Source organism: Anomaloglossus baeobatrachus, chromosome 2, assembly GCF_048569485.1.
Source record: "Anomaloglossus baeobatrachus isolate aAnoBae1 chromosome 2, aAnoBae1.hap1, whole genome shotgun sequence".
In the NCBI taxonomy this organism is placed as follows: domain Eukaryota; kingdom Metazoa; phylum Chordata; class Amphibia; order Anura; family Aromobatidae; genus Anomaloglossus; species Anomaloglossus baeobatrachus.
Genome location: NC_134354.1, coordinates 339,677,925 through 339,705,142, shown reverse-complemented (window position 1 = coordinate 339,705,142; position 27,218 = coordinate 339,677,925). Strand labels below are relative to the sequence as shown.

Genomic DNA, 27,218 nt, shown 5'->3' with positions numbered 1-27,218 from the left:
CACACACACACACACACACACACACACACACACACACACACACACACACACACACACACACACACACACACACACACACACACACACACACACACACATACTCGTTTTTGGTGGTTTAGAGGGACACCTGACTGGAACATGTATTGTGGGGACTACCATTCCCTGCAGTGATATTAACAAGGCAATCATATAGGAATATTTTAGTGCAATGTGTAACCACAGTTGTCACTTGAGCTAATCAATATTGCTTAAAATAAGGAACCTGACTTTTACTATCCTTGTGAGGACCGTTTCATGAACAATGACCATCTGAGGACATCTGTAAATACACACATCTCAGGGTTTTAACCACCTGGGGACTAAGATATTTTTCTGCTGTTAGGTCACTAACAATGGAGGTCTATAGGAGAAATTACATTTAAGGCTCGCCCACACAAGCGTATTTGCCCGTCTGTGCAGTGTCCGCAAATAGGGACCAAAGCTTTGGTCCCTAATTGCGGACACTGCACAGACGGGCAAATACATTCGTATGGGAGAGTCCTAACTTGTTGAAGAAAAAATCACCACACCAAGACCATGCTGTTTTTTTTAAACAAACTGCCAATTACCCAAGAAATACAAAGTGAGAAAATGCTCCATCTACAATGCTTTTCATTTTGTGGTTATTATACTTTCCCTGTTCAGTGCTAGCCAATCTGTCAGCAGCATTTTTCTGCGAAAAAAAACAGGTATAAACATTTAATCTGTTTGAGAACAAAAATTGTTTGATTTGCCCATAATAACCAATCACAGCTTTGGTATCAACCTCTGATTAGTTGCTATAGGTGATTAAGACAGAGTGATAAGTACAGGCCAATGGATTTTTATAGAAAATGGTGCGTGTAACACCAGCCTTACCAATTTTACCATTGATGTTGCATTCAGGCCCTTAAAGTTCATGTATTATTTCCTTCCCGCAAAATGACCTAACTCTACATTAAAGGGGTATTCTGGGAATACAGAATTCCCAGTACCTGGCAAGACACCTGTAAGGAGAGAAGGGGGACTGGTGCTTATAGTCTCGTCACCGGCGGCCTTCCATGCCATGCAGCAGCCTCCATCACCGGCGCCGCAAAGTCCCAAAGTGTTGGGCCGGCATCTATCGTTCATGTTACCAGCGGCTACTCACGCTTCACTGGTTAGGCTCGATCTGCTTCTGAAGCCTGTGAGTGGCTGGCAATCACGTGTACAATGACGTGGTAACAGACACTTCCGGTTTTTGTAGCGCCGGTGACGGGAGCCCCTGCTCCGGACAAGAGACCGCGGATGATGGTAAGTACCAGTCCGCCTCCTATCCCTACAGGTGTCCTGCCGGCTGACAAGAATTCTCTATTCTTGGAATACTCCTTTAAGTTTTTAAGAGACTAGTTTACAATTGACATATGGTAACATGATTTGGATGAAGTGAGCACAAAAGCAGTACTAATATGCAGCTGGGCTATTGCTACAATGGATGGAGTTGGAGCGAACTATGATCCCAGTACTGAAGTTAGGCCTTGTGCGCACTAGGCGTTTTTGCCTCGTTTTTAGCGGCGTTTTTTACCGCGTTTTTGTGCTGAAAACGCAGTGACATTGCTTCCCCAGCAATGTCAATGGGTTTTCATAAGTGCTGTCCGCACACAGCGTTTTTTTTTAGCTGCGTTTTTGTGGTGACCACAAAAACGCAGCATGTCAATTATTTCTGCGTTTTTCACTGCGTTTTTCACCCATTGAATTCAATGAGATGTTAAAAACGCAATGAAAAATGCATATAGCCGCGTTTCTATGACTAAAAACGCAGCTATAAACGCAAGGGGTGGGCACTACAGTGACGTGTACAGGAAGAGGATTCCTTCTGTTGGTAAACACAGAAGCGTGAATCCTCCCGGTACCGTCACCGCTGCTTCCACCTCCCGTCCTGTGCATGTCAGCTCCGTGCGGCGCCATGTCTGGGCGGGAGGTGGAGGCAGCGGCGAAAATCAAAGTGAACAGTAGAAAAAAAAAATGTCATATATACTCACCTGTCCGCAGGGTCCCGGTGCCATGCCCGCTCCCAGCTCCTCCCGGTCCCGCCGCTCTGGCTGTGTGCAGTCTCCCCGGGGCAGGACCTTGCTTGCAGGACCTGGCGGTGGATCACCTGATGCAGTCACCTGACGCATCAGCTGATCGCGGTGACGCGGGCGCCCGGCCGGCTATCAGCTGATCCTGCCGTCAGGGGACTTCATCAGCTGATTACCGGCAGCTCTTGCAGCGATCGTATAGGATCAGACTCCTGTCCAATCGATCGCTCCAGGAGCTGCCGGTCATCAGCACAGCACATAAGTGAGTATTATTTTTTTTTTTTTTTTCTACTGATGCATCAGCTGATTGTATAAAAGCCGATTTATACAATCAGCTGATGTGTGATGTGATTCACATCCTTGAACCTGACAGATCATCTGATCGGTATGCCTTCCAGCAAACCGATCAGATGATATTGGATCCGGATTGGACGGCGCGGGACCCTGACCCAGGATTACTGCGGAGGGGGGTTCTTTATTTCAATAAAGATGGAGTCACTAATTGTGTTGTGTTTTATTTCTAATAAAAATATTTTTCTGTGTGTTGTGGTTTTTTTTTATCTGTACTAGAAATTCATGGTGGCCATGTCTAATATTGGCGTGACACCATGAATTTCGGGCTTAGGGCCAGCTGATAATATACAGCTAGCCCTAACTCCATTATTACCCGGCTAGCCACCCGGCTTCAGGGCAGCTGGAAGAGTTGGATACAGCGCCAAAAGATGGCGCTTCTATGAAAGCGCCATTTTCTGGGGTGGCTGCGGACTGCAATTCGCAGTGGGGGTGCCCAGAAAGCATGGGCACCCTGCACTGTGGATTCCAATCCCCAGCTGCCTAGTTGTACCCGGCTGGACTCAAAAATTAGGCGAAGCCCACGTCATTTTTTTTTTTTTAATTATTTCATGAAATAATTAAAAAAAAGGGCTTCTCTATATTTTTGGTTCCCAGCCGGGTACAAATAGGCAGCTGGGGGTTGGGGGCAGCCCGTACCTGCCTGCTGTACCCGGCTAGCATACAAAAATATGGCGAAGCCCATGTCATTTTTTTTTTCTTTTTGAGCAAAAAACTGCATACAGTCCTGGAAGGAGGATGCTGAGCCTTGTAGTTCTGCAGCTTCTGTCTGCTCTCCTGCATACACTAGTGAATGGAGGATGCTGAGACTTGTAGTTCTGCAGCTGCTGTCTGCTCTCCTGCATACACTAGTGAATGGAGGATGCTGAGACTTGTAGTTCTGCAGCTGCTGTCTGCTCTCCTGCATACACTAGTGAATGGAGGATGCTGAGACTTGTAGTTCTGCAGCTGCTGTCTGCTCTCCTGCATACACTAGTGAATGGAGGATGCTGAGACTTGTAGTTCTGCAGCTGCTGTCTGCTCTCCTGCATACACTAGTGAATGGAGGATGCTGAGACTTGTAGTTCTGCAGCTGCTGTCTGCTCTCCTGCATACACTAGTGAATGGAGGATGCTGAGACTTGTAGTTCTGCAGCTGCTGTCTGCTCTCCTGCATACACTAGTGAATGGAGGATGCTGAGACTTGTAGTTCTGCAGCTGCTGTCTGCTCTCCTGCATACACTAGTGAATGGAGGATGCTGAGACTTGTAGTTCTGCAGCTGCTGTCTGCTCTCCTGCATACACTAGTGAATGGAGGATGCTGAGACTTGTAGTTCTGCAGCTGCTGTCTGCTCTCCTGCATACACTAGTGAATGGAGGATGCTGAGACTTGTAGTTCTGCAGCTGCTGTCTGCTCTCCTGCATACACTAGTGAATGGAGGATGCTGAGACTTGTAGTTCTGCAGCTGCTGTCTGCTCTCCTGCATACACTAGTGAATGGAGGATGCTGAGCCTTGTAGTTCTGCAGCTGCTGTCTGCTCTCCTGCATACACTAGTTCTGCAGCTGTCTGCTCTCCTGCATACAATGAACATTTTGAAGAAGGAAATGACATCAGACCTTTTTTTTTTTTTTTTTTTCATCAACAATCTTTATTGCCATTGTGCACTGATTAAAAACGCAGTGAGCAAAAACGCAGCAAAAAACGCACCAAATCGCGGCAAAAACGCATGCGTTTTTGCCGCTTTTTTTAGCCGCGGGTGCGTTTTTTAGACAAAAACGCACATAAAAACGCAGCGTGAAAAAAACGCCTAGTGCGCACATACCCTTAGACAGTAATACAGTTAGACCTACAGTGTAGGTAAAATAAATAAATGTGACAGACAAATATTGAATGCCAAAGTAACAAATTTATTCAACATTTTATATAAAATACATATGTAAAACAATTGAAGTTGCAGGGTTGAAACAGAGTGGAGTAAGAACAGTTCACAAGTTGTGGAAGGAGGGCGAGTACACTCGGGTCACAAAAAGCCTTTGGTAAAACAGATCAAAATCTTGGAGTTTCTTTTAGTAATACCTTTGTTGGTCCTGGGTTTTTGGGAAACCTTCTTTCCATTTAAAATTTAAGTTGAAATTAACCCAAAACTATTTAGTTATGTTGACTAAACAACTAGACACAATGTTAGCAATGGTAAAATGCTTTAGAGAAACCGAGAACAAAAATAATTTCATTCTATCTAATACTTACCATTCAATATGTCCAAGTAAAAGCTTATGTAACTGAGCAACATAAGCTTACAGCACTATGAAAATAAGTGTGAAAAACAAAACGCACAGTCAAGATTTACAGGTGTGCTATTCATATAATAGGGCCTATTGATATCCCTAGTGTACCATATCAAATAAAGGACAAGCGGCTATATTGCACACTTGCTTGTACTATACCACTTTCAGACATGCAGGTACAAGTCTTTTATTATTAAACCTAAAGGGGTTCTGGAACCAAACAGGTGTACTCGCCTATTGTTGCGCCCCAAGGTCCTGGTCCGGACAATAATGGTGTTCCCAGAGCAATTCTGGCATCCTGGCTCTCCAGCACCTGTTAGAAACACTCTTCTTGAGCATTTCTAGCCACTTGTGGCTGAAGGACTAAAGGCCGGAAGGTGCAGTGTATCCGAACATCATATGATGGCGTTCCAACCCATGAATGGGGCGGCACCTTCACGAAATCCCAGGCATGCACAGTGGAAGCATTGCCTGGGATGGTGGTGCAGAGCATGTGACCACTGTAAACGTGAGATTTGCTCCACAGCAGTCAAATGCTCCGCACCAATGCATCCTGGAATACCTGCCAGTAAACAACAGCAAAGAGGACCGGAGAAGACCTGGAGGAGCGGTGGGAGGAGGGAAGTCGCATTTCTGCAACACGCTATGGCACACCGATTACCATATCATATTGCAGAAAAAAAGTTGTGACAACAGAACCCCTTCAACAACTCGACAGTTATTGTTAGCACATATTGATCATCATGTGTTACACACACTTTTGGGATTATAGGTTTTTTTTTAAACAATTGCCACAAATGTTTTCTGTAATAACTGTTTCCAGCACCTTAATCTTTTATAATTTTACTTGCCCATCATCTCTTGCATTTGTATATTGCCATACATTTTTGTTGTTTTATTGACTAGGGATGACTTTGAAGACTGAAGGAAAAAAATGTTTTTCAAATTAATGCTGGAGAGAGAAAGATCAGATTTGGGCATCTCAATCCTGATTATAAGTGAAATCAGGTCAATCTGGTTTGACCCGAACATCAGTGGGGTCGCTTGTTTTTATTGATCACTTACAAACATTTCATTATCATGGCGGCAGTTGTCCTGCTGCTGGGTAGGGCCAGCTGTTCAATAAAGGGACATTAATTGGCCTTATCATATCAATAACTCACTTGCAATGCTTGACTGTGTGTATTTGCTATTTATATTGGTTCATTTTTGTAGTTATTTTTATGTTGCCCAGGTACATGGACTTTTATTTGGATATATTAAAGGAGCTCTGTCAGCTATTATGAATCCCATAAAGTAACATATAGGGCTTAAAGGGGTACTGTCATTTGACAAGTAAGAGAGAGCTGGGGCCATGCCGTACTGGTTGCAATACGTACGGCCCCGTTCTCCGCCCGCCTGCTATGTGTCGGGTTGTAATACCCAGGCGCATGCTCTCTGCCCAACACAGCAATGCAGTACCTCTTGAAAGTAGGGGGACCAAGGAGTCTGGGGTTTTATACTCATATGGTCACCCATTCTTGCACTGTTCTAAAACAAAAATAGTTGACTAAAAAGGAAGGAAAGAGTGGTGCCACTTGGGGATGACCAAAGCAGTAAAAAATATATACACTCAATAACCCCCTGGAAGGACTTGGCCAAATTAAATGGCTACCCCACACTTGGTGGTGGGCCCGCATGGTGTATACCGGAAAACTGATACGTGTTTCCGTAGAGTTTACAACAAGAGAACCAATAAAGTCACCCACGATCAAGTCGATGGAACAATTACTTCTGTAGGTCTAAATTTACTATAGGGGTATAACATGACAGTTGTTAGACGGATATAAAATGAAAAGTTTTTATTAACAATAAATACTAGACCATGGTAATGTGGCAACGTTCCGGGCTACAAGCCCTTTGTCAAGCCGTAACATAAAATGCGCAGGGTCTAGAATGAGAATACATATAATCAATTAAAATATTAATAAACACATAAGAAGATATAAAAAAGTTTACATGTCGTACATAATATAAATAAAACCGGGTTATCCTGATTCTGAATCATAAACACACAATTATGTATATACACATATACACACACGTACATATGTCGTATCTCCACTAAATAATAGTACATCATAAATCATTGTTTGTTGAATTAGTCATAGAAAATCCATTGATACACAGATATGCATAGGCTATTAACTTAAGCAGTGTATAATACCATAATATGTCCAGTTACATTATTTTATATAGGGGAGAGAGTTAAGAAACAGGTCCCAGTGACTCCTGTACAATGAGTTTTCAAAGATAGTGAGGAATAGCTTACCTAGAGTGCTTTGGTTATGTGACCAACGGCCCCATAGTGTAAAGTGTAGAGCTTCAGAGCAGTTGATAGGCAACACCTAAAAGTTAGCTAGAGTATTACAGGGCGTTGTAAGGCTACGGTCCTCACGTGTATAGAAGCATTAGACCCACAGGAGACCCTTGGTGAAGAGTGATCTTACCTATCTGAGGGGTGATGCGGAGTCACAGCAGCGTGTGCGTGTGGGCAGCAAAGGAGCCCGTGCCTCTTAGGTGCAGCGGGCTCCGGCATCCACGTGGGGTGTACCGTAGCCTTACAACGGTCTGTAATACTCTGGCTAACTTTTAGGTGTTGCCTATCAACTGCTCTGAAGCTCTACACTTTACACTATGGGGCCGTTGGTCACATAACCAAAGCACTCTAGGTAAGCTATTTCTCACTATCTTTGAAAACTCATTATTGTACAGGAGTCACTGGGACCTGTTTCTTAACTCTCTCCCCTATATAGAATAATGTAACTGGACATATTATGGTATTATACACTGCTTAAGGTAATAGCCTATGCATATCTGTGTATCAATGGATTTTCTATGACTAATTCAACAAACAAATGATTTATGATGTACTATTATTTAGTGGAGATACGACATATGTACATGTGTGTATATGTGTATATACATAATTGTGTGTTTATGATTCAGAATCAGGATACCCCGGTTTCATTTATAGTATGTACGACATGTAAACTTTTTTATATCTTCTTTTGTGTTTATTAATATTTTAATTGATTATATGTATTTTATCATTCTAGACCCTGCGCATTTTATGTTACGGCTTGACAAAGGGCTTGTAGCCCGAAACTTTGCTACATTACCATGGTCTAGTATTTATTGTTAATAAAAACTTTTCATTTTATATCCGTGTAACAACTGTCATTTTATACCCCTATAGTAAATTCTTGCACTGTGTCGTTCCAAAGTCTGAGCATAAACAGAAAAGTGACTTTTCACTCTGCTTTCCCATAGAGAATAGAATGAAAAGAGTCACTCTTCTTGTGCATCTACTGACTGTGGACTAGCACAGTATGGGAATGGGGGCAAGTATAAAAAATACATCACCGGATTTCCTGTTCCACCTACTATAAGCCCCATGAGTTTGAGGCTCAGAGTAGGGGATAGAACTGTTAGGTTTTAGGTAGAATTAAATTTCTTTTGTTCTTTTCTAGTATGCTAACCTATAATTTAACCAAACTTAAAACCCGGTGCCTGGCTCAAATTGTTGTGTTTATTCTATCGGATTGCGTTTTAGAGCTGTTATGCGGTTCTTTATGTAAAACTTAACAGCAAGCCAGTTTCTGTCTTTCAGTGCAGATGGTTCTGCAGCGATACATGCCACAGTCATTTTTTCCAGGCACTTTACATTTATGAATAAATTTAATCATATGTTTCTCTATAGCCTTCACTTCCTCCCTGTTCCAAGGTATCTTCTTTACAGGTTTTCGGCCTGAAAAATAAAAAAAAATATATATTTTAAAATACCGGTTTTCATATCAATATATGAGAATTGCATGATATAGTATTCCAATACAACAATATAAAATTTAAAAGAACACATGCCTTCTGATTTCTTTAGTTTATGGTCCTGCCCAAGCTCTGACTCACTTTGGTGCTGAATTTGTTCCAAAGAAGAAAAAGATTATATCTATAAAATGAATACTGTATATACTCGTGTATAAGCCAACCCCCCTGACTTTTAACATAAAAAAGTGGGAAAAAACTTTGACCCTCATATAAGCCGAGGGTGGGAAATACAGCAGCCTGTGCCCCTCTGTAGCCCCCCACTGCTCTTCTGTAACCAGTATGTAAGTCCCCTGTACCCTCCTGTAGCCAGCCTGTAGGTACCCTGTGCCCTCCTATGCTGGGTTGGCCAAGAACAAGTCGGCACCGGCAGGGTTAGCCGGGAAATGTAGCAGCCTGTGCCCTTCTGCGCCCTCCTATAGCCAGCCTGTAGGTCACCTCCTGTATGCCCTCCTGTAGATACCCTGAGCCCTCCTACAGTCCTCATGTGCTGGATCGGCTGAGAACAAGCCAGCACCAGCAGGGTCGGCCAGGAAATGCAACAGCCTGTCTGTTTTCTGCGCCTACATAGTAAGACAGGACACAAACCTGTAAATAAAGTAAATAAATCATGGCAAATTTACTTTAGCCGCGGGCAGTCCTGCATATACAATAGAACACGGACGGCTGAATAGAAGCGGCCGCGTTCCATTAAAATCGTGGCCACGTTCTATTTATATTCGCCGCTGCAAATACAATAGGGCGCGTCTAGCTTAATAGAACCGGCCATGTTCTATTTACATTCGCTGTGCAGCGAACAATAGCAGCTGTACAGCAAATGTAAATGCCTTGTGTGGCATGGCGCACCAACGCTTCTCACTGGTGCGCCATGCCACACAAGATTTCTTTTTCTCAATCTGTAAGTTATTGTGTATATTCCACCTGACAGGTTTCCTTTTAAATGAGTTTTTGAGTTTTGCATGTTAATGCAATATCGTCAGGATAGGCTTGAATCTGATCAGAGGGTGTAGAGCCACCATAGCAAGATCTACATTGTGAAAGGAGCCCGAAGCAGATAGCTAAATTTACTATGCAGTGGCCATGCCAGACTGCAGCAGCTCAGCTCCTATAGTAGTGACTCTGAACTGAGCTAAATTAACCTGGCAGATCCATTACACAGTGAACAAAGCCATCTGCTTCTGGTTCTGTCAGGGAGACATCGATGAATAGCAGATTAGTGGGAGTGTCAGATGTCTGCACCCCACCAATCAGCATTTTCAACACTAAAGACAAATCGTGTGATTGGTGCATGACCTGAAATGTGTGTGAGTATGTCCCCACGAGCACCGTGACCTGAAAGGAAGAGGCAGGGTGCTTTGAATGTTGGAAATGAAGTCTGGATGTGGTGAATGTCCCCACTTGGTGCATGACCTGAAATGTGTGTGAGTATGTCCCCACGAGCACCGTGACCTGAAAGGAAGAGGCACGGTGCTTTGAATGTTGGTTATGAAGTCTGGATGTGGTGAATGTCCCCATTTGGTGCATGACCTGAAATGTGTGTGAGTATGTCCCCGCGAGCACCGTGACCTGAAAGGAAGAGGCAGGGTGCTTTGAATGTTGGAAATGAAGTTTGGATGTGGTGAATGTCCCCACTTGGTGCATGACCTGAAATGTGTGTGAGTATGTCCCCACGAGCACCGTGACCTGAAAGGAAGAGGCAGGGTGCTTTGAATGTTGGTTATGAAGTCTGGATGTGGTGAATGTCCCCATTTGGTGCATGACCTGAAATGTGTGTGAGTATGTCCCCACGAGCACCGTGACCTGAAAGGAAGAGGCAGGGTGCTTTGAATGTTGGTTATGAAGTCTGGATGTGGTGAATGTCCCCATTTGGTGCATGACCTGAAATGTGTGTATGTCCCCGCGAGCACCGTGACCTGAAAGGAAGAGGGTGCTTTGAATGTTGGAAATGAAGTCTGGATGTGGTGAATGTCCCCATTTGGTGCATGACCTGAAATGTGTGTATGTCCCCACGAGCACAGTGACCTGAAAGGAAGAGGCAGGGTGCTTTGAATGTTGGTTATGAAGTCTGGATGTGGTGAATGTCCCCATTTGGTGCATGACCTGAAATGTGTGTATGTCCCCACGAGCACCGTGACCTGAAAGGAAGAGGCAGGGTGCTTTGAATGTTGGTTATGAAGTCTGGATGTGGTGAATGTCCCCACTTGGTGCATGACCTGAAATGTGTGTGAGTATGTCCCCACGAGCACCGTGACCTGAAAGGAAGAGGCAGGGTGCTTTGAATGTTGGTTATGAAGTCTGGATGTGGTGAATGTCCCCACTTGGTGCATCACCTGAAATGTGTGTATGTCCCCGCGAGCACCGTGACCTGAAAGGAAGAGGCAGGGTGCTTTGAATGTTGGTTATGAAGTCTGGATGTGGTGAATGTCCCCATTTGGTGCATGACCTGAAATGTGTGTATGTCCCCACGAGCACCGTGACCTGAAAGGAAGAGGCAGGGTGCTTTGAATGTTGGTTATGAAGTCTGGATGTGGTGAATGTCCCCACTTGGTGCATGACCTTGTTGTGGAAATATCTATGAATTCACTAGATAGATAAGTTCTATAGTTCTAAAGTATTGTTCAATGTGTAGTCAAGTCTCTTATTAGATGTCTAGAAGACTGTGACCTTTAACTCTGCTTTCTCTAAACACAAAGTGTTCAGCACATTCTGTAATGTCCTAAGTAGTCTATGTATATTGCCTATGTGGCTATCGTTGGACATTAAGACCCAGGATAAGTTGAAGTATAAACACTTAGTATACTTGTTAACAAGTTTTCTGTGTAACCATATCATTTTCTTAGTAATTTCTTTGTCCAATACTGCCTCCAAAGGTAGGATGCTGCATTGGTACTGTGTACTCATAACTAAACTGAAATTCGTTGAAATGGAGCCCACATGACGAATATAACCCATGTTTATATATACTAACCAATTATCTTCTGTAAATTAACAGATGTTTTGTTACCTCACCATATGATATAATTGGAGGTATTTAACCTCGTCCATTGTAATTATACAATACAACCTTTTCCAAAACTCTACGACATTGTGTGGCGTAGATTTATTGGGCTCGCAAGCAAAGGGTAATGATAATTGCGGACACGAGTTAGGGTACCGTCACACTTTAGCGACGAAGCAGCGATCCCACCAGCGATCTGACCTGGTCAGGATCGCTGCTGCGTCGCTACATGGTTGCTGGTGAGCTGTCAAACAGGCAGATCTCACCAGTGACCAGTGACCAGCCCCCAGCCAGCAGCGACGTGCAAGCGACGCTGCGCTTGCACAGAGCCGGCGTCTGGAAGCTGCGGACACTGGTAACTAAGGTAAACATCAGGTTAAAGTGTGACAGTACCCTAATCCTGCTTGTGGAGCTCATTTGCATATAAATTGTGATGAGCAAGCACCAAAGTGCTCAGAAGAGGGGAAGGTGTCCGGATAATACTACTAGCAGGGAACAGCCTGCCTCAAGGTATCCCTGCCCTCTGGCGTACAGGCCAAAGTGCCAGATGGAAGGCAAACCCAAGGATACACTCTTTGGAGACACGGTGGGCGGGGACAGCCTGGGAACACTCCTACAGTGTCACTGCAGAAGGCTTTACCGGCTGTCCCTTTCCACATTGACTCACATGGAGTTTCCATGTGTTCCCACCCACCAGCACGTCAAAGTGGGTGAGAAGAACAGGGACTTTGAATTTAGTAGTCCCTGCTCACATTTGTGAGGCGCTGGTGGGTGGGAACAACAGTGTGTCATCAGGGGGTTGGAGCCTGCCCCTGACGCGTCATATGACGCAAAAAGACGCTGCACACAGCCTGACTCGGAAGCACTCCAGGCCAGGCAGTGTCAGGAAAGTGACACCACAGCGCCGCCGACCGGAGGACGGACCCATTGACTGCTGGCAGCGTCTGCAGGAGCAGGGGAGTATAATTTCTTTTTTTGCCCTGACAGAACTCCTTTAAATCTCTATAATTAAATAACCTAAGTTGGTTTCTGCTGTCTGACCACCGTGCCTACCAAACAGTGAGAGAACTCCACACTGAAAAACTGGTGACAAAATTTCCTTGTTACAGTCATCTTAACATAAGAAATGACACTGGTTGACATCTATTAAAGGAATTTTTCACCAGTTTTATGCTAGCTAAACTGCCAACGGCCATGGAAAGGGAAAGTATACATCTCTGCTTTTAATTTAGACATTTAGCTGCCTTTGTTGTGCTGGTAAAGTCAGAGAGGCTACATCTTCACTGTAATAAGAGATTTCTGGGTATACCAATATGTTTAAAAGCCCTAAGGCTATATGCACACGTTGCTTTTTTTTCAGCGCAGAAAAAAACGCACCCTCTGGCAGAGGGGAGAATTGTAAACAATGCTTTTTGAGAAAAACGCACCGAAAACGCATGCATTTTTCATGCGTTTTTCATGCGTTTTTTAGGTGCGTTTTTTAAGACTTGTCAGTGTTAATAAAGTTGGTTGAACACAGACCTTTGGAAAAAAAAAACCTGTGATGTCATTTCCTTCTTCTCCACATTCTGTTTGGATAAATGGGAGGGCTTGCAATGGAAGGAGCACCATTTGAATTTTGGAAAAGTTGAAATAAACTTCGCGCACCATGTCCCATTAGCAGGGCTCCTTGGGTACCTATGTCAGAAAACCCCCACAAGTGACCCCATTTTGGAATCTGCACCCCTCAAGGATTTTAGTCAGGAGTATATTAAGCATTTTGAATCCACAGCTACTTCACCCAAAATGTTGCTGTAGCAACAATATTCTCACTTTTAGGCCCGTTTCACACGTCAGTGAAAAACACTGATGTTTTTCACTGGCGTGTAAAACATGCACATGTCCCTCCGTGTGCCGTGAATCACGGCACACGTGGGTTGTCTAAGTGCAATCCGGGCTCCGTTCTCCGTGGCCCGTGATTGCACTTAGTAATCAACTCACCTGCGCCCGCTCCCGCTCTCCATGGTGCTGATCGCTCCCGCGGTGCAGCATCCGGCCGGCGCTGACCCCCGCAGCAGCTGCTTCCGGGTCGGCTGTGTCGCGCATCATGAATATGCGCGACAGTAATGAGCTGGCTCAGAAGCAGCAAGCTGCACGGGCTGCAGAGGACATCGCTGGACGCCGGGTGAGTAAAAATGATTTTTATTTTAAAAGCACGTTTTTTTCTGGCACGTGTTTCACGGACCACACCACTGCGTGGTCCATGGAACATCAGTGATGCCAGAAAAAAATGGACATGTCTCCATGCGGCAATCACGCACATGCGGGTACGCCGCACGGAGACACGTGCAGTGAAAAATCACTGACGTGTGAGCAGACCCATTCATTATAATGGGTCTGCGTATGTCAGTGATTCTGGTACGTTTAAAAAAAAGCACAAACGTACCAGAATCACTGACGTGTGAAAGAGGCCTAAGGCTATGTGGCCATGATCCAGCGACACTGCGTCTAGTACACAGTGTCAGCCTTCCTGCAGAGATGTGAGTGTTGTCCACGGGAGAACACAGCTGCCCATGCCCACGATTTGGGTTCAGGCTGCTGTGGACTTTAGCTCTATTCTACCTTCAGAGAACACTCTCGTCTCCGCAGCATAAATTGACATGCTGATCCTCGGGAAGCCACGCCACCGGTCAGTTTATGCTGCGGAGAAAAGAAGCACAGTGGGCATGGGATCTCCAAAAATCCTTCCACTGTGCTTCTACTGCACAACGCAGCGTTATGGACGCAGGGAAAACACTCAGCGCCCAAACCACTGCAAAACCTGATTGTGGGCACACAGCCTAAAAAGCGTCAATGGATGAATGGATGTCAAATATATATAACGTCCCACCCCCGCCTGCATATTCTAAGCTGGCACCTTTAGTACCTTTCATGTGGCACTAAAGGGTGCCTAGCTTAGTATTTATCAAAAAAAAAAAAAAAAATGAAAAAAATGGCGTGGGGTCCCCCCTATTTTTGATAGCCAGTCAGGGTAAAGCAGACAGCTGTAGCCTGCAAACCACAGCTGGCAGCTTCATCTTGTCTGGTGATCAATTTGGAGGGCTCCCCAGGCTTTTTTTTTTTTATTTATAAATAAAGAATTAAAAAAAAAATAACGTGTGGTCCCCCCAAATTAGATCACCAGCCAAGGTGAAGCTGACAGCTGGGGTCTGGTATTCTCAGGGTGGGAAGAGCCATGGTTATTGGACTCTTCCCAGCCTAAAAATAGCAGGCCACAGCCGCCCCAGAAGTGGCGCATCCATTAGATGCGCCAATCCTGGCGCTTCGCCCCAACTCATCCCGCGCCCTGGTGCGTTGGCAAACGGGGTAATAAGGGGTTGATACCAGATGTGTAATGTCACCTGGCATCAAGCCCAGCAATTAGTGATGTCACGGCGTCTATCAGATACTAGACATAACTAATTGACAGTTAACAAAAGCAAAAAAAAAAATGACAAATTTTTTATTAGAAAAAACACTCCCCAAATCATTCCCTTGTTCTCCAATTTAATCAAAAAATTTGAAAAAAATGGGTCCGCAGAAATCCATTTGGATGTCCCACGTTGGCTCTGGACCTTCTAGAATATGGGGGCACGTTCAGGGAACGTATCCCCCATTTTCTAGGAGGGCAGACCCTCCATTTGAGGAGAGTGGGTGCCAAAAATCTGCACCCACTCTCCCCGGGTCACAGCTGCAGAGTGCGAGCAGCCAGCACAGCTCTCTGAACACAGTGCTGGCTGTCAGCTGCTCTGTTCATGTGACCGCACTGACCGGCGTCTGCTGTGAAGGAGGAGGGGGCCGCGGGGGATCAGCGCTGCGACCGGACAGGTAAGGGGGAATACCGGGGGGAATAGGGGGTGACCTGGCAGGGCCTGGGGGGCATTTTTCTGTCGCATGTCTCAAGGCACATGCGACAGAAATCATAGGAGCAGGGCAGCCGGTGCGCTACTGTGCGCGCGGCCATGTTGGATTTTCGGGAGGGGGGGGGGATCCGGGGGTCGGGGCGGGCACTTTGGCGACACCGGGGGCTTTCCAGGACTTTGCCAGGAAGTGAGGTCAACAGGAAACCTCTTGACCTCACTTCCAGGTAAATGCCTGCGTTCTGTGTGCCGACAAAGCCCGTGGACCGCAACAAAAAAGCAGCTCACTGCGGTGTAGCTGCGTTCTGACCCCACATCATTGATTCAATGGGGGAGAGAACGCAGCCACAACGCACAAAAGAAGTGACATGCTGCTTTTCTTTCTGCACCGATTTTTGGCATCCAAAACGCTGCGTTTAGAAACGCAGCGTGTGCACTGATTTTTCGGCTTTCTCATACACTTTGCTGGGAAAGCTGAACGCATGCAATTTGCCACTGAAACGCTGCGGTTCTAAACTCAGCGTTTCCGCGGTAAAAAACGCAATGGGTGCACACAGCCTTAATCTACCTGCTATAGCTATTAAATAGCAAACTAACCCCTATTCATATTGCTCTCTTAAGGGCTCAAATACATCTGAAAATATTTCAGATTTCGGATCCGAAATTCGGACCCCATTGAAATGCATTGATTTCAATGGGGTAAAACACACGTCCAAATTTTTTTCGGCCGATCCAAAAAAAAAATTCGGATGCATGTCCGAATTTTCATTTTCAGACTGAATTTCAGCCCATTATAATAAATGTGAAAAAAAATTTCCGTCCGAAATTCGGTTGTACTTGTAAACGGAACCGAATTTCAGGCCGAAATTTTTATTTATTTTTTTTCATTTTCCCATTTAATTTACATCCGAATTTTGGATGTCCAAAAAAAATTTCGGATCCGAAATTGCGCAAATTCAGACCCGAAATTCGGATCCGAAATTTTTTTCGATGTGTGTCTTAGCCCTAAGGGTGCTCCTTTATGTTACCTGATGTTTCAAAAATGGTGCTGCCTCAGTAACTGACTGCAGTGGATTCACATGATCAGCAGAGACAGGACATAATCAGGACTGGCTATCAACTGGGGAAAGATGGATACCCTCTAAAATGCATTAAAAAAACTGATTACTTACCACCATATTTTTTCATTCCACTGAAATTCGTACACGAAGTTCTTAAAATTTTCTGGCTCTCATCGAAATTGATGAGCTCGCCTCGATATTCTGCAACAAAACTCCCTTTTTCGATTTCAGTTTCAGCAAACACTCCTCTTCCTGTAGAAAATATTTATCATTACCTAAGACAGTCATTCTAATGCATGACAATATTAAGGCAATTTAGTTAAAACTTGTTTTAACTCACCTTTAAGGGGATTGATGTATTTCATGGTCAGTCCAGGTTTGTCAGTGATGGCACTGACATAAGGTATGGCGTCTTTTTCGGGCGTTATCCTTCGCCTTTTCATTGTGAAAATCCAGTTGCCTATAGCAAAGCAAATTCTACTACTTGTAAAGTATGCAGAAAATGAAGTGTAGAGCATATAACATGAACTGCTTAGGAACGCATCATAGGTTAGTACTTAAAGGGATATTGTCATGTTCTAGTCATAATGCAAGCCGGACATTTGTCATGTTACCCTGTAATCGCCGGCCTGTTCTAAATGCACACAACATATAGGCTCAGCTGCTCTGGCCCCCCTCTGCCTTCTGTCTGGGTGCCCTGAGTTATGTCCCAGACACACGTGTGCAGTAGGGAATGTCCCTGCTGAGATGCCAGGGCTAGAGCACGCGTTTGCTGTGGAGTAGGGAATGTCCCTGCTGAGATGCCAGGGCTAGAGCACACGTTTGCTGTGGAGTAGGGAATGTCCCTGCTGAGATGCCAGGGCTAGAGCACGCGTTTGCTGTGGAGTAGGGAATGTCCCTGCTGAGATGCCAGGGCTAGAGCACGCGTTTGCTGTGGAGTTGGGAATATCCCTGCTGAGATGCCAGGGCTAGAGCACGCGTTTGCTGTGGAGTAGGGAATATCCCTGCTGAGATGCCAGGGCTAGAGCACACGTTTGCTGTGGAGTAGGGAATGTCCCTGCTGAGATGCCAGGGCTAGAGCACACGTTTGCTGTGGAGTAGGGAATGTCCCTGCTGAGATGCCAGGGCTAGAGCACGCGTTTGCTGTGGAGTAGGGGATATGTCTGCTGAGATGCCAGGGCTAGAGCACGCGTTTGCTGTGGAGTAGGGGATATGTCTGCTGAGATGCCAGGGCTAGAGCACGCGTTTGCTGTGGAGTAGGGGATATACCTGCTGAGATGCCAGGGCTAGAGCACGCGTTTGCTGTGGAGTAGGGGATATGTCTGCTGAGATGCCAGGGCTAGAGCACGCGTTTGCTGTGGAGTAGGGAATATCCCTGCTGAGATGCCAGGGCTAGAGCACGCGTTTGCTGTGGAGTAGGGAATGTCCCTGCTGAGATGCCAGGGCTAGAGCACGCGTTTGCTGTGGAGTAGGGAATATCCCTGCTGAGATGCCAGGGCTAGAGCACGCGTTTGCTGTGGAGTAGGGAATGTCCCTGCTGAGATGCCAGGGCTAGAGCACGCGTTTGCTGTGGAGTAGGGAATATCCCTGCTGAGATGCCAGGGCTAGAGCACGCGTTTGCTGTGGAGTAGGGAATGTCCCTGCTGAGATGCCAGGGCTAGAGCACGCGTTTGCTGTGGAGTAGGGAATATCCCTGCTGAGATGCCAGGGCTAGAGCACGCGTTTGCTGTGGAGTTGAACCCTATGTGAGCAGTTCTTACCTTCAATGAGCAGAAGTCTCTTTTTTCAGATTTCAATATCTCTGTGGGTATCTGGCAGAAATATGGAATACTCTTTACTGCTAAGACCCTGTACACCACTACTGCTAAGTGACATGACCAAGACTGTATGGCTATGTGCGCACGTTGCGTAAATTCATGCAGTTACGCTGCGCTTTGCAGCGCAGCGTAACTGCATGCGTCCTGCGTCCCCTGCACAGTCTATGGAGATTGTGCAGGGGCCGTGCGCACGTGGCGTTTTAGTGCGCAGCGCTTCGGCTACTGCCGAAGCGCTGCGCAAAAAGAAGTGACATGTCACTTCTTCCGTGCGCTTTGCCGGCAGCTCCTGCTCTGTCTATGGCAGGAGCTGCAGGCAGAGCGCACGTTCTCGCCGGCACCATGCGCTTCAGAACGGAGCTTTTCAGCTGCGCTCTGAAGCGCACCTTTTACGGTGCTGGGCAGTACGCAACGTGCGCACATACCCTATCTGCGTCCCTACAACACGACAAATGTGTGTGTGAGCCTGCATTGTGGGGTATATACAATATATTATAGAGCTGGGAAGGATCGTTCTAAGCAGTGAGCTGTTCCAGTATTAGTAGGAAAATACCCAGTAGAAGCATCAAACACAGCACCAATACCTCCCATCAGTATCCCACCACAGTGCCATGTAACCCATGCCCTACATTCCCATCTACACCAATACTATACAGGCACAAGCTAGTATATCTGACTAACAGCCCCCAAAATATGAAGAACGGCCTATAGTTGAGTGTGGATATAAAATCTATGTGAGCAGAGCTAGAATAGAAATCACTGATCACATTGAAGTCATTCTGACCATAAATCACCATGATATCAAGGTGAGGAGTTGTGTGTTACTGCTGGGAGGAAAGGGTTAACAGTGGAATATTAAGCTGCATTTCTGTGTGCAGTGTTACTAGTCAATGTAACAATTCAGTATGAGCTGCTCTTGGTGCCGGGGGAGGGAGATGCGCTCCTGAGCAAGCTAGATGGGGAATGAACATGATATCTATATAGTGTAAGGGATATATATTCCACATACTCCGCTTTCGAGCGGCCGCAATTGCGTCCCACTTTTGCAAGAACGGACCGCAAATGCGGCCACAAAAACAGCAGCAGTGTGAATGAAGTGCAAATAGTAAATTTGACAAGTCATTTAAGGGTACGTTCAGACGTGGTGGATTTTTCACAAGGTTTTGCACGGAAATGCCACTGCGTCCACGCCCTCCATTATACCCTGTGTGAACTGCAAAAAGCAGTTCACACAGGGCGGAAAATTGCCACCGTGGAAAGCAGGCCGCAGTGCGGCAATTTTCAACCGCATCTTGTCAATTTGCCGCTCGGATTTCTTGCGGAATACAAACGGAAATTGCTTATAGGTTAGAATTGAACCGCAGTCAGACCGCTCTTGCAACATCTTAGCAGTGTATTTTTTGGCGCTTTTGCCGCACATAAGAGCGCCAAAAAAGCACCTCAAAACCTGCAGAAAAGGTGGAATTAATTTTGCCAATTGCAATAACAAGCATGAAGTCTGTGACAGAATTACCTAACAGATGAGAATTATGGCTCGTCCACACATGCTGGATTTGTGGCGGCTGATCCGTAGCCGCCAGCAAAACCAGTACTGATGTCATTGGTCGGATTATTGTCATCCGGAAATTGATCTGGACTGCCGTTATTCTCAACCGCATCATGTCAATTTGACGGACAGGATACGTCCGATAATTTGACATGCTAGAATGGCAGAAACCGTGGCTAAATATCAGCCGTGGCTTCTTGCGGGAATTAGCGGTGGTAAGGAACTACCGCCGCTATTCCACCCTATTACTGCCATATATACGCCGACCAATTGGTATATATACTCTGGAATACCGCCGCATTTAGCGGCCAAAGTCCATACGGATTCCATACGCCATACACCCGCAGCGTGTGGACGTACCCTTAAGGCCCCGTCACACACACAGATAAATCTGCGGCAGATCTGTGGTTGCATAGAAATCATGGACATATTGTTCCATTTGTACACAGCCACAAACCTGGCACTGATTGTCCACAATTTCACTGCAACCACAGATCTGCCACAGATTTATCTCTGTGTGTGACAGGGCCTTTAGACTTAACTCAGATTTAAGGTCCGCTAAGAGGTCCCCTTATCCTTTATATATTACACATATATCATGTTTAGTCACCAACTATTTAATCGCTTAGGAAAGTTACTGGAAAGCTGGGTATGTGGGATATATCTATTACACTGTATACTGTACATATATCATGTTCATTCCCCATGTCTCTTGCTCAGTACAGTTCCTGGAAAGCTGGGTATGTGGGATATATCCATTACACTGTATACTGTACATATGGGGAATGAACATGATATATGTACAGTATACAGTGTAATAAATATATCTCACATACCCAGCTTTCCAGTGACTTTCCTGAGCAAGAGACATGGGGAATGAACATGATATATATACAGTATACAGTGTAATGGATATATCCCACATACCCAGCTTTCCAGTAACTTTCCTGAGCAAGAGACATGGGGAATGAACATAATATATGTACAGTATACAGTGTAATGGATATACAGTATCCCACATACCCAGCTTTCCAGTCACTGTACTGAGCAAGAGACATGGGGAATGAACATAATATATATACAGTATACAGTGTAATGGATATATCCCACATACCCAGCTTTCCAGTAACTGTACTGAGCAAGAGACATGGGGAATGAACATAATATATGTATAGTATACAGTGTAATGGATATACAGTATCCCACATACCCAGCTTTCCAGTAACTGTACTGAGCAAGAGAGATGGGGAATGAACATAATATATGTACAGTATACAGTGTAATGGATATATCCCACAAACCCAGCTTTCCAGTAACTGTACTGAGCAAGAGACATGGGGAATGAACATAATATATGTACAGTACAGTATAATGGATATATCCCACATACCCAGCTTTCCAGTAACTGTACTGAGCAAGAGACATGGGGAATGAACATGATATGTCTCTTGCTCAGTACAGTTACTGGAAAGCTGAGTATGTGGGATACTGTATATCCATTACACTGTATACTGTACATATATTATGCTCATTCCCCATGTCTCTTGCTCAGTACAGTTACTGGAAAGCTGGGTATGTGGGAAACTGTATATCCATTACACTGTATACTGTACATATATCATGTTCATTCCCCATGTTTCTTGCTCAGTACAGTTCCTGGAAAGCTGGGTTTGTGGGATACTGTATATCCATTACACTGTATACTGTACATATATTATGCTCATTCCCCATGTCTCTTGCTCAGGAAAGTTACTGGAAAGCTGGGTATTTAGGATATATCTATTACACTGTATACTGTACATATATCATGTTCATTCCCCATGTCTCTTGCTCAGTACAGTTCCTGGAAAGCTGGGTATGTGGGATATATCCATTACACTGTATACTGTACATATATTATGTTCATTCCCCATCTCTTGCTCAGTACAGTTACTGGAAAGCTGGGTATGTGGGATATATCCATTACACTGTATACTGTACATATATCATGTTCATTCCCCATGTCTCTTGCTCAGTACAGTTACTGGAAAGCTGGGTATGTGGGATACTGTATATCCATTACACTGTATACTGTACATATATCATGTTCATTCCCCATGTCTCTTGCTCAGTACAGTTACTGGAAAGCTGGGTATGTGGGATATATCCATTATACTGTACTGTACATATATTATGTTCATTCCCCATGTCTCTTGCTCAGTACAGTTACTGGAAAGCTGGGTTTGTGGGATATATCCATTACACTGTATACTGTACATATATCATGTTCATTCCCCATGTCTCTTGCTCAGTACAGTTACTGGAAAGCTGGGTATGTGGGATACTGTATATCCATTACACTGTATACTGTACATATATCATGTTCATTCCCCATGTCTCTTGCTCAGTACAGTTACTGGAAAGCTGGGTATGTGGGATACTGTATATCCATTACACTGTATACTGTACATATATCATGTTCATTCCCCATGTCTCTTGCTCAGTACAGTTACTGGAAAGCTGGGTATGTGGGATACTGTATATCCATTACACTGTATACTGTACATATATTATGTTCATTCCCCATGTCTCTTGCTCAGTACAGTTACTGGAAAGCTGGGTATGTGTGATATCTATCCCTCATCATCCACATTACGAGCCTTGTGTACACTTATATTCATAATCCACATTATGCAACCCTATGTGCAGTCACCTCAAACATATAAAGAGCAACATACAGCATAAAATAGAGATTTGTTTGCTGTGGAGTTGAACGCTATGTGAGCAGTTCTTACCTTCAATGAGCAGAAGTCTCTTTTTTCAGATTTCAATATCTCTGTGGGTATCTGGCAGAAATATGGAATACTCTTTACTGCTAAGACCCTGCCCACCACTCCCACTAAGTCATATGACCAAGACTGTATCTGTGTCCCCACAACACACTTTAAACAAATTTGTGTGAGAGCCTGCAGTACCTCGGTTTGCCAGAGGTGGAATCTTGAGGCTTTTCTGAAGTGTGTATCAGCTTGCAGTACCACAAAGGCACCAGAGAGGGAGTGTACACACATTGAGCACACGCACTCATACACACTTTCTCTTATATATGTGTATAAAGAGGACACTTGAGATTTTGATGCTAGGTGTATAAACAAGGTCTTCTCCATTGATTAGCATTGGCAGCTTTGTGGGGACCTGATTTTTGGTCCCCACGAAGACAGAGGTCCCCACACTGTTGGTGTGTATTCAGGTCCATGTCCCCACAAGTATAGCAAAACAAGTACACACACACACACACACACACACACACACACACACACACACACACACACACACACATATATATATATATATATATATATATATATATATATATATATATATATATATATATATATGTATATGTGTGTGTATATATATATATATGTGTATATATATATATATATATATAATTACACACACACACACACACACACACACACACACACACACACACACACACACACACACACACACGTGTGTGTGTGTATATAGATATATATAGATATATACACACATATACACAGTGGCATGCAAACGTTTGAGCACCCCTGGTCAGGTTTACTGATATTCTGAACAATTAAGCAAGTTGAAGATATCTGTAAAAGCCATAAAGTTAGGGATAACACATATCCTCTACATTTTAGACAAAAAAAAAATATATATATATTTTTTACATTTCACAACAAAAAATAAAGTTGGCCAATGCAAAATATTGGGTACCCTGCATGGTTAGTACCCTGCAGCACCCCCTTTGGCAAGTATCAAAGCTTGTAAATGTTTTTTGTAGCCAGCCAAGAGTCTTTCAATTCTTGTTTGAGGGATTTTCATGCTTTCTTCCTTGGAAAAGTCTTCTTGTTCTGTAAGATTTCTGGGTCCTCTTGCATGCACTGCTCTTTTGCGGTCTAGCCACAGATTTTCAATGATGTTCAGATCAGGGTACTGTGAGGGCCATTGTAAAACCTTCAGCTTGTACTTTTTGACATAGGCTAATGTGGATTTAGAATTGTGTTTAGGATCCTTATCCATTTGTAGAAGTCAGCCTCTTTTCAACTTCAGCTTTTTTACAGATGGTGTTATGTTTGCTTGAAGAATTTGTTAAACTTTAATTGAATCCATTCTTTCCTCTACCCGTGAAATGTTCCCAGTGCTATTGAATAGAACACAACCCAAAGCATGATTAATCCACCCCATGCTTAATGGTTGGCGAGATGTTCTTGTCATGACATTCTGTCTCCTTTTTTTCCCAAACATTTGGTTTGATTATTGTGGCCAAGGAGTTCTATTTTAACCTCATCAGTTAACACGACTTGTTTCCAAAATAAATCAGTCTTGTTTAGATGCTATTTTGCATACTTCTGATGCGAAATTTTATGGTTAGGACGCAGGAGAGGTTTTCTTCTGATGACTCTTCCATGAAGGCCATTTTTCTGTAGGTGTCTCTGAAAAGTAGAACAATGTACCACAACTCCAGAGTCGGCTAAATCTTCCTGAAGGACTTTTGCAGTGAAGTGAAGGTTCTGATTTGCCACTCTAGCAATCCTACGAGCAGCTCACAGAAATTTTGCGTTAATTTCCAGATTTTATCCTGACCTCCACTGTTTCTGTAAGTGCTATTTCCGAATTACTTTTCGAACTGAGGAAAGGGCAACTTGAAAACGCTTTTGCTATTTTCTTCTAGCTTTCTTCTGCTTTGTGGGCCTTCACCATTTTCATTTTCAGAGTGCTAGGCAGCTGCTTTGAAAAACCCATGGCTGTTGTTTTATTTGCACAAGGTTAGAGGAATCTGGGTTTTTATAAAGCTGTGAAATTTGCATCACCTGCCCTTTCGTAAAGGCCACGTCTCACTAAGCAACATCGCTGCTGATGCACGACTTTTGTGACGCAACAGCGATGTTGCTGTGTGTGACATCCAGCAACAACCTGGCCCCTGCTGTGAGGTTGTTGGTTGTTGCTGAATGTCCTGGACCATTTTTTAGTTGTTGCTCTCCTGCTGTGAAGCACACATCGCTGTGTGTGACAGCGAGACAGCAACAACTGAATGTGCAGTGAGCTGGGAGCCGGATTCTGCGGACGCTGGTAACCAATGTAAATATCGGGTAACCAAGAAGCCCTTTCCTTGGTTACCCGATATTTACCTTCGTTACCAGCGTCCGCCGCTCTCACGCTGTCATTGCCGGCTCCCTGCACTCCTAGCCAGAGTATACATCGGGTAATTAACCCGATGTGTACTACTCTGGCTAGGAGTGCAGGGAACCAGCGCTAAGTGGTGTGCGCTGGTAACCAAGGTAAATATCGGGTTGGTTACCCGATATTTACCTTAGTTACCAAGCGCAGCATCGCTTCCACGCGTTGCTGCTGGCTGGGGGCTGGTAACTGGTTGCTGGTGAGATCTGCTGTGTGACAGCTCACCAGCAACCCGTGTAGCGACGCTCCAGCGATCCCTGCAGGTCAGGTTGCTGGTGGGATCGCTGGAGCGTCGCTTAGTGTGACGTACCTTAACTATGGTAATGAACAAGCCACAAACCTAACAGGCTAATTAAGGTTTGAAATGATAGTCAAAGTAATCTGAGCACACAAATCTCCAAGGGTGTTCAAACTTTTGCATTGGCCCATTTTCATTTTTGTAGTTTTTAAAATGTTAAAGATGAAAATATTTTTTTTTTGTTCTTACCTAAAATATAAAGGAAATGTGTCATCTTTAACTTTATGCCTATTAGAGGTCATTTTATTTTCAACTTGATTAACTGTTCACAATAACAGTAATTTTCACCAGTGGTGCTCAAACTTCTGTGTGTATATATATATATATGTATATATATATGTGTATGTGTATATATATATATATATGTGTATGTATATGTATGTGTGTGTGTGTGTGTGTGTGTGTGTGTGTGTGTGTGTGATATATATATATATATATATATATATATATATATATATATATATATATATATATATATATATACATATATATAGCGAATATAAAGAAAACATCCACCATTGTTGCACAGGTTGCATTTTAAGATGTAGAATGTGGTAAAACTACGTGTTGAATTAATTCTGTAGGCCAGTCATATTGCAGCAAATAAACTTGTTGGTTTTTTTTTTTTTTTTTTTTTGCTTTACTATTAAAAATTGAACTGGAACAAAAATATTCTACCACCATATACTTTTTTTTTTTTTATCGGGATTATTTTAGGTTAGATACCACTTACTTTGGTTGCTTTTTTTTTTTATTTTTTTCTCGAGAAGAGGATAGTGTTACTGAAGAACTCTGGCATTTTTATCCTCCATATATTGTGTGATGATTTGATCTCTCGCTCTCTTTCCATGTGTAATAATATCTGTCATTCTGTGCTCTCTTCAGGCCAGGATCCACCGATCAGTCCCTGTCCAGTCCTTGGTCGGCTGTGTGGGTGAAGATCTCCTCCAGCTGGGTTGGGCTCCTTCTTTACCTCTGGACACTGGTGGCCCCCTTGATTCTTCCTGACCGGGAATTCAGCTAATCTGGGAAGTCATGTTTTACGTCTGAAGTATGAAATGCTGATGGCTGACAGCAGACATCATATATTACAAGTGCTGTGTATGATGAGCCTGGACAAGCAGCCGGCCCCACTGCCTACATGGCAGTCCAGACACAAGGATATGTAATAATACAGGAACATAATGGCATATGGGATTCAGATCCTATAATGATCAGGCACTGTTGTATAATGAAGCCTTATTGGTAAGTGATTTCACTAGTGCTTTTATAAAATTGTGCCTTAAATAGCATTCACCAGACGATGTGTGACAGAATGTGCAGGGATCGGTGCGGTCTCCCTGACCGCTCTACGAGGCCGCTCATTATTATTTGTACAGCTTTACAAGCTCTTTTATAGAACATAACCAAGTATATTGATTATCGCTCTACGAATTTGTATTTTCTTTTGTAAAATATTTTTATATCCTATTTTGTGTCTTCTTTTGATATCTGTTACTCAATAAATAAAATATTTAAATGTTTTTTTCCCTGTATGTTTGGCTGTTGCGTTTCTCACATTACTTAGTCTTCTCAGGCGTGTACTCTGGGGTTTATTGTATTGATGTGCTCATGGATATGCTTAAGTAGAGCGAAGCAATTTTTTTTCTTCACACAAGGGGGCGACAGAGTGCAGCTAGAGGAAATAATGTTTTGCTTGTGGATGGGCTGTATGAAATGTGACAAACAGATGGCAGCAGTGATAACACCATGGAGAATGCAGCGTGCCAGTCATTCCAGGTCAGTCCTCGGAGGTGTGATGAGACAAAGGCGCAATGGAGAAGGCTCACTTTACAAGGATTTCTTTACCCTGTACAATAAATA

The 27,218-nt window shown here is 44.0% G+C and overlaps 1 protein-coding gene across 2 annotated transcripts in view; it reads left to right on the top strand.

Annotated features, from left to right (window-relative positions):
* SERINC2 (serine incorporator 2) overlaps positions 1-26,878 on the top strand; it is a 95,709-nt gene extending 68,831 nt beyond the window's left edge. For both annotated transcript variants that reach the window (XM_075335954.1, XM_075335953.1), the window contains exon 10: positions 26,241-26,878. In XM_075335954.1, coding sequence (XP_075192069.1) covers positions 26,241-26,379 — 139 coding nt within the window. In that variant the 3' untranslated portion in view covers positions 26,380-26,878. The remainder of the gene's footprint in view (positions 1-26,240) is intronic.
* Positions 26,879-27,218: the final 340 nt, after the last annotated feature.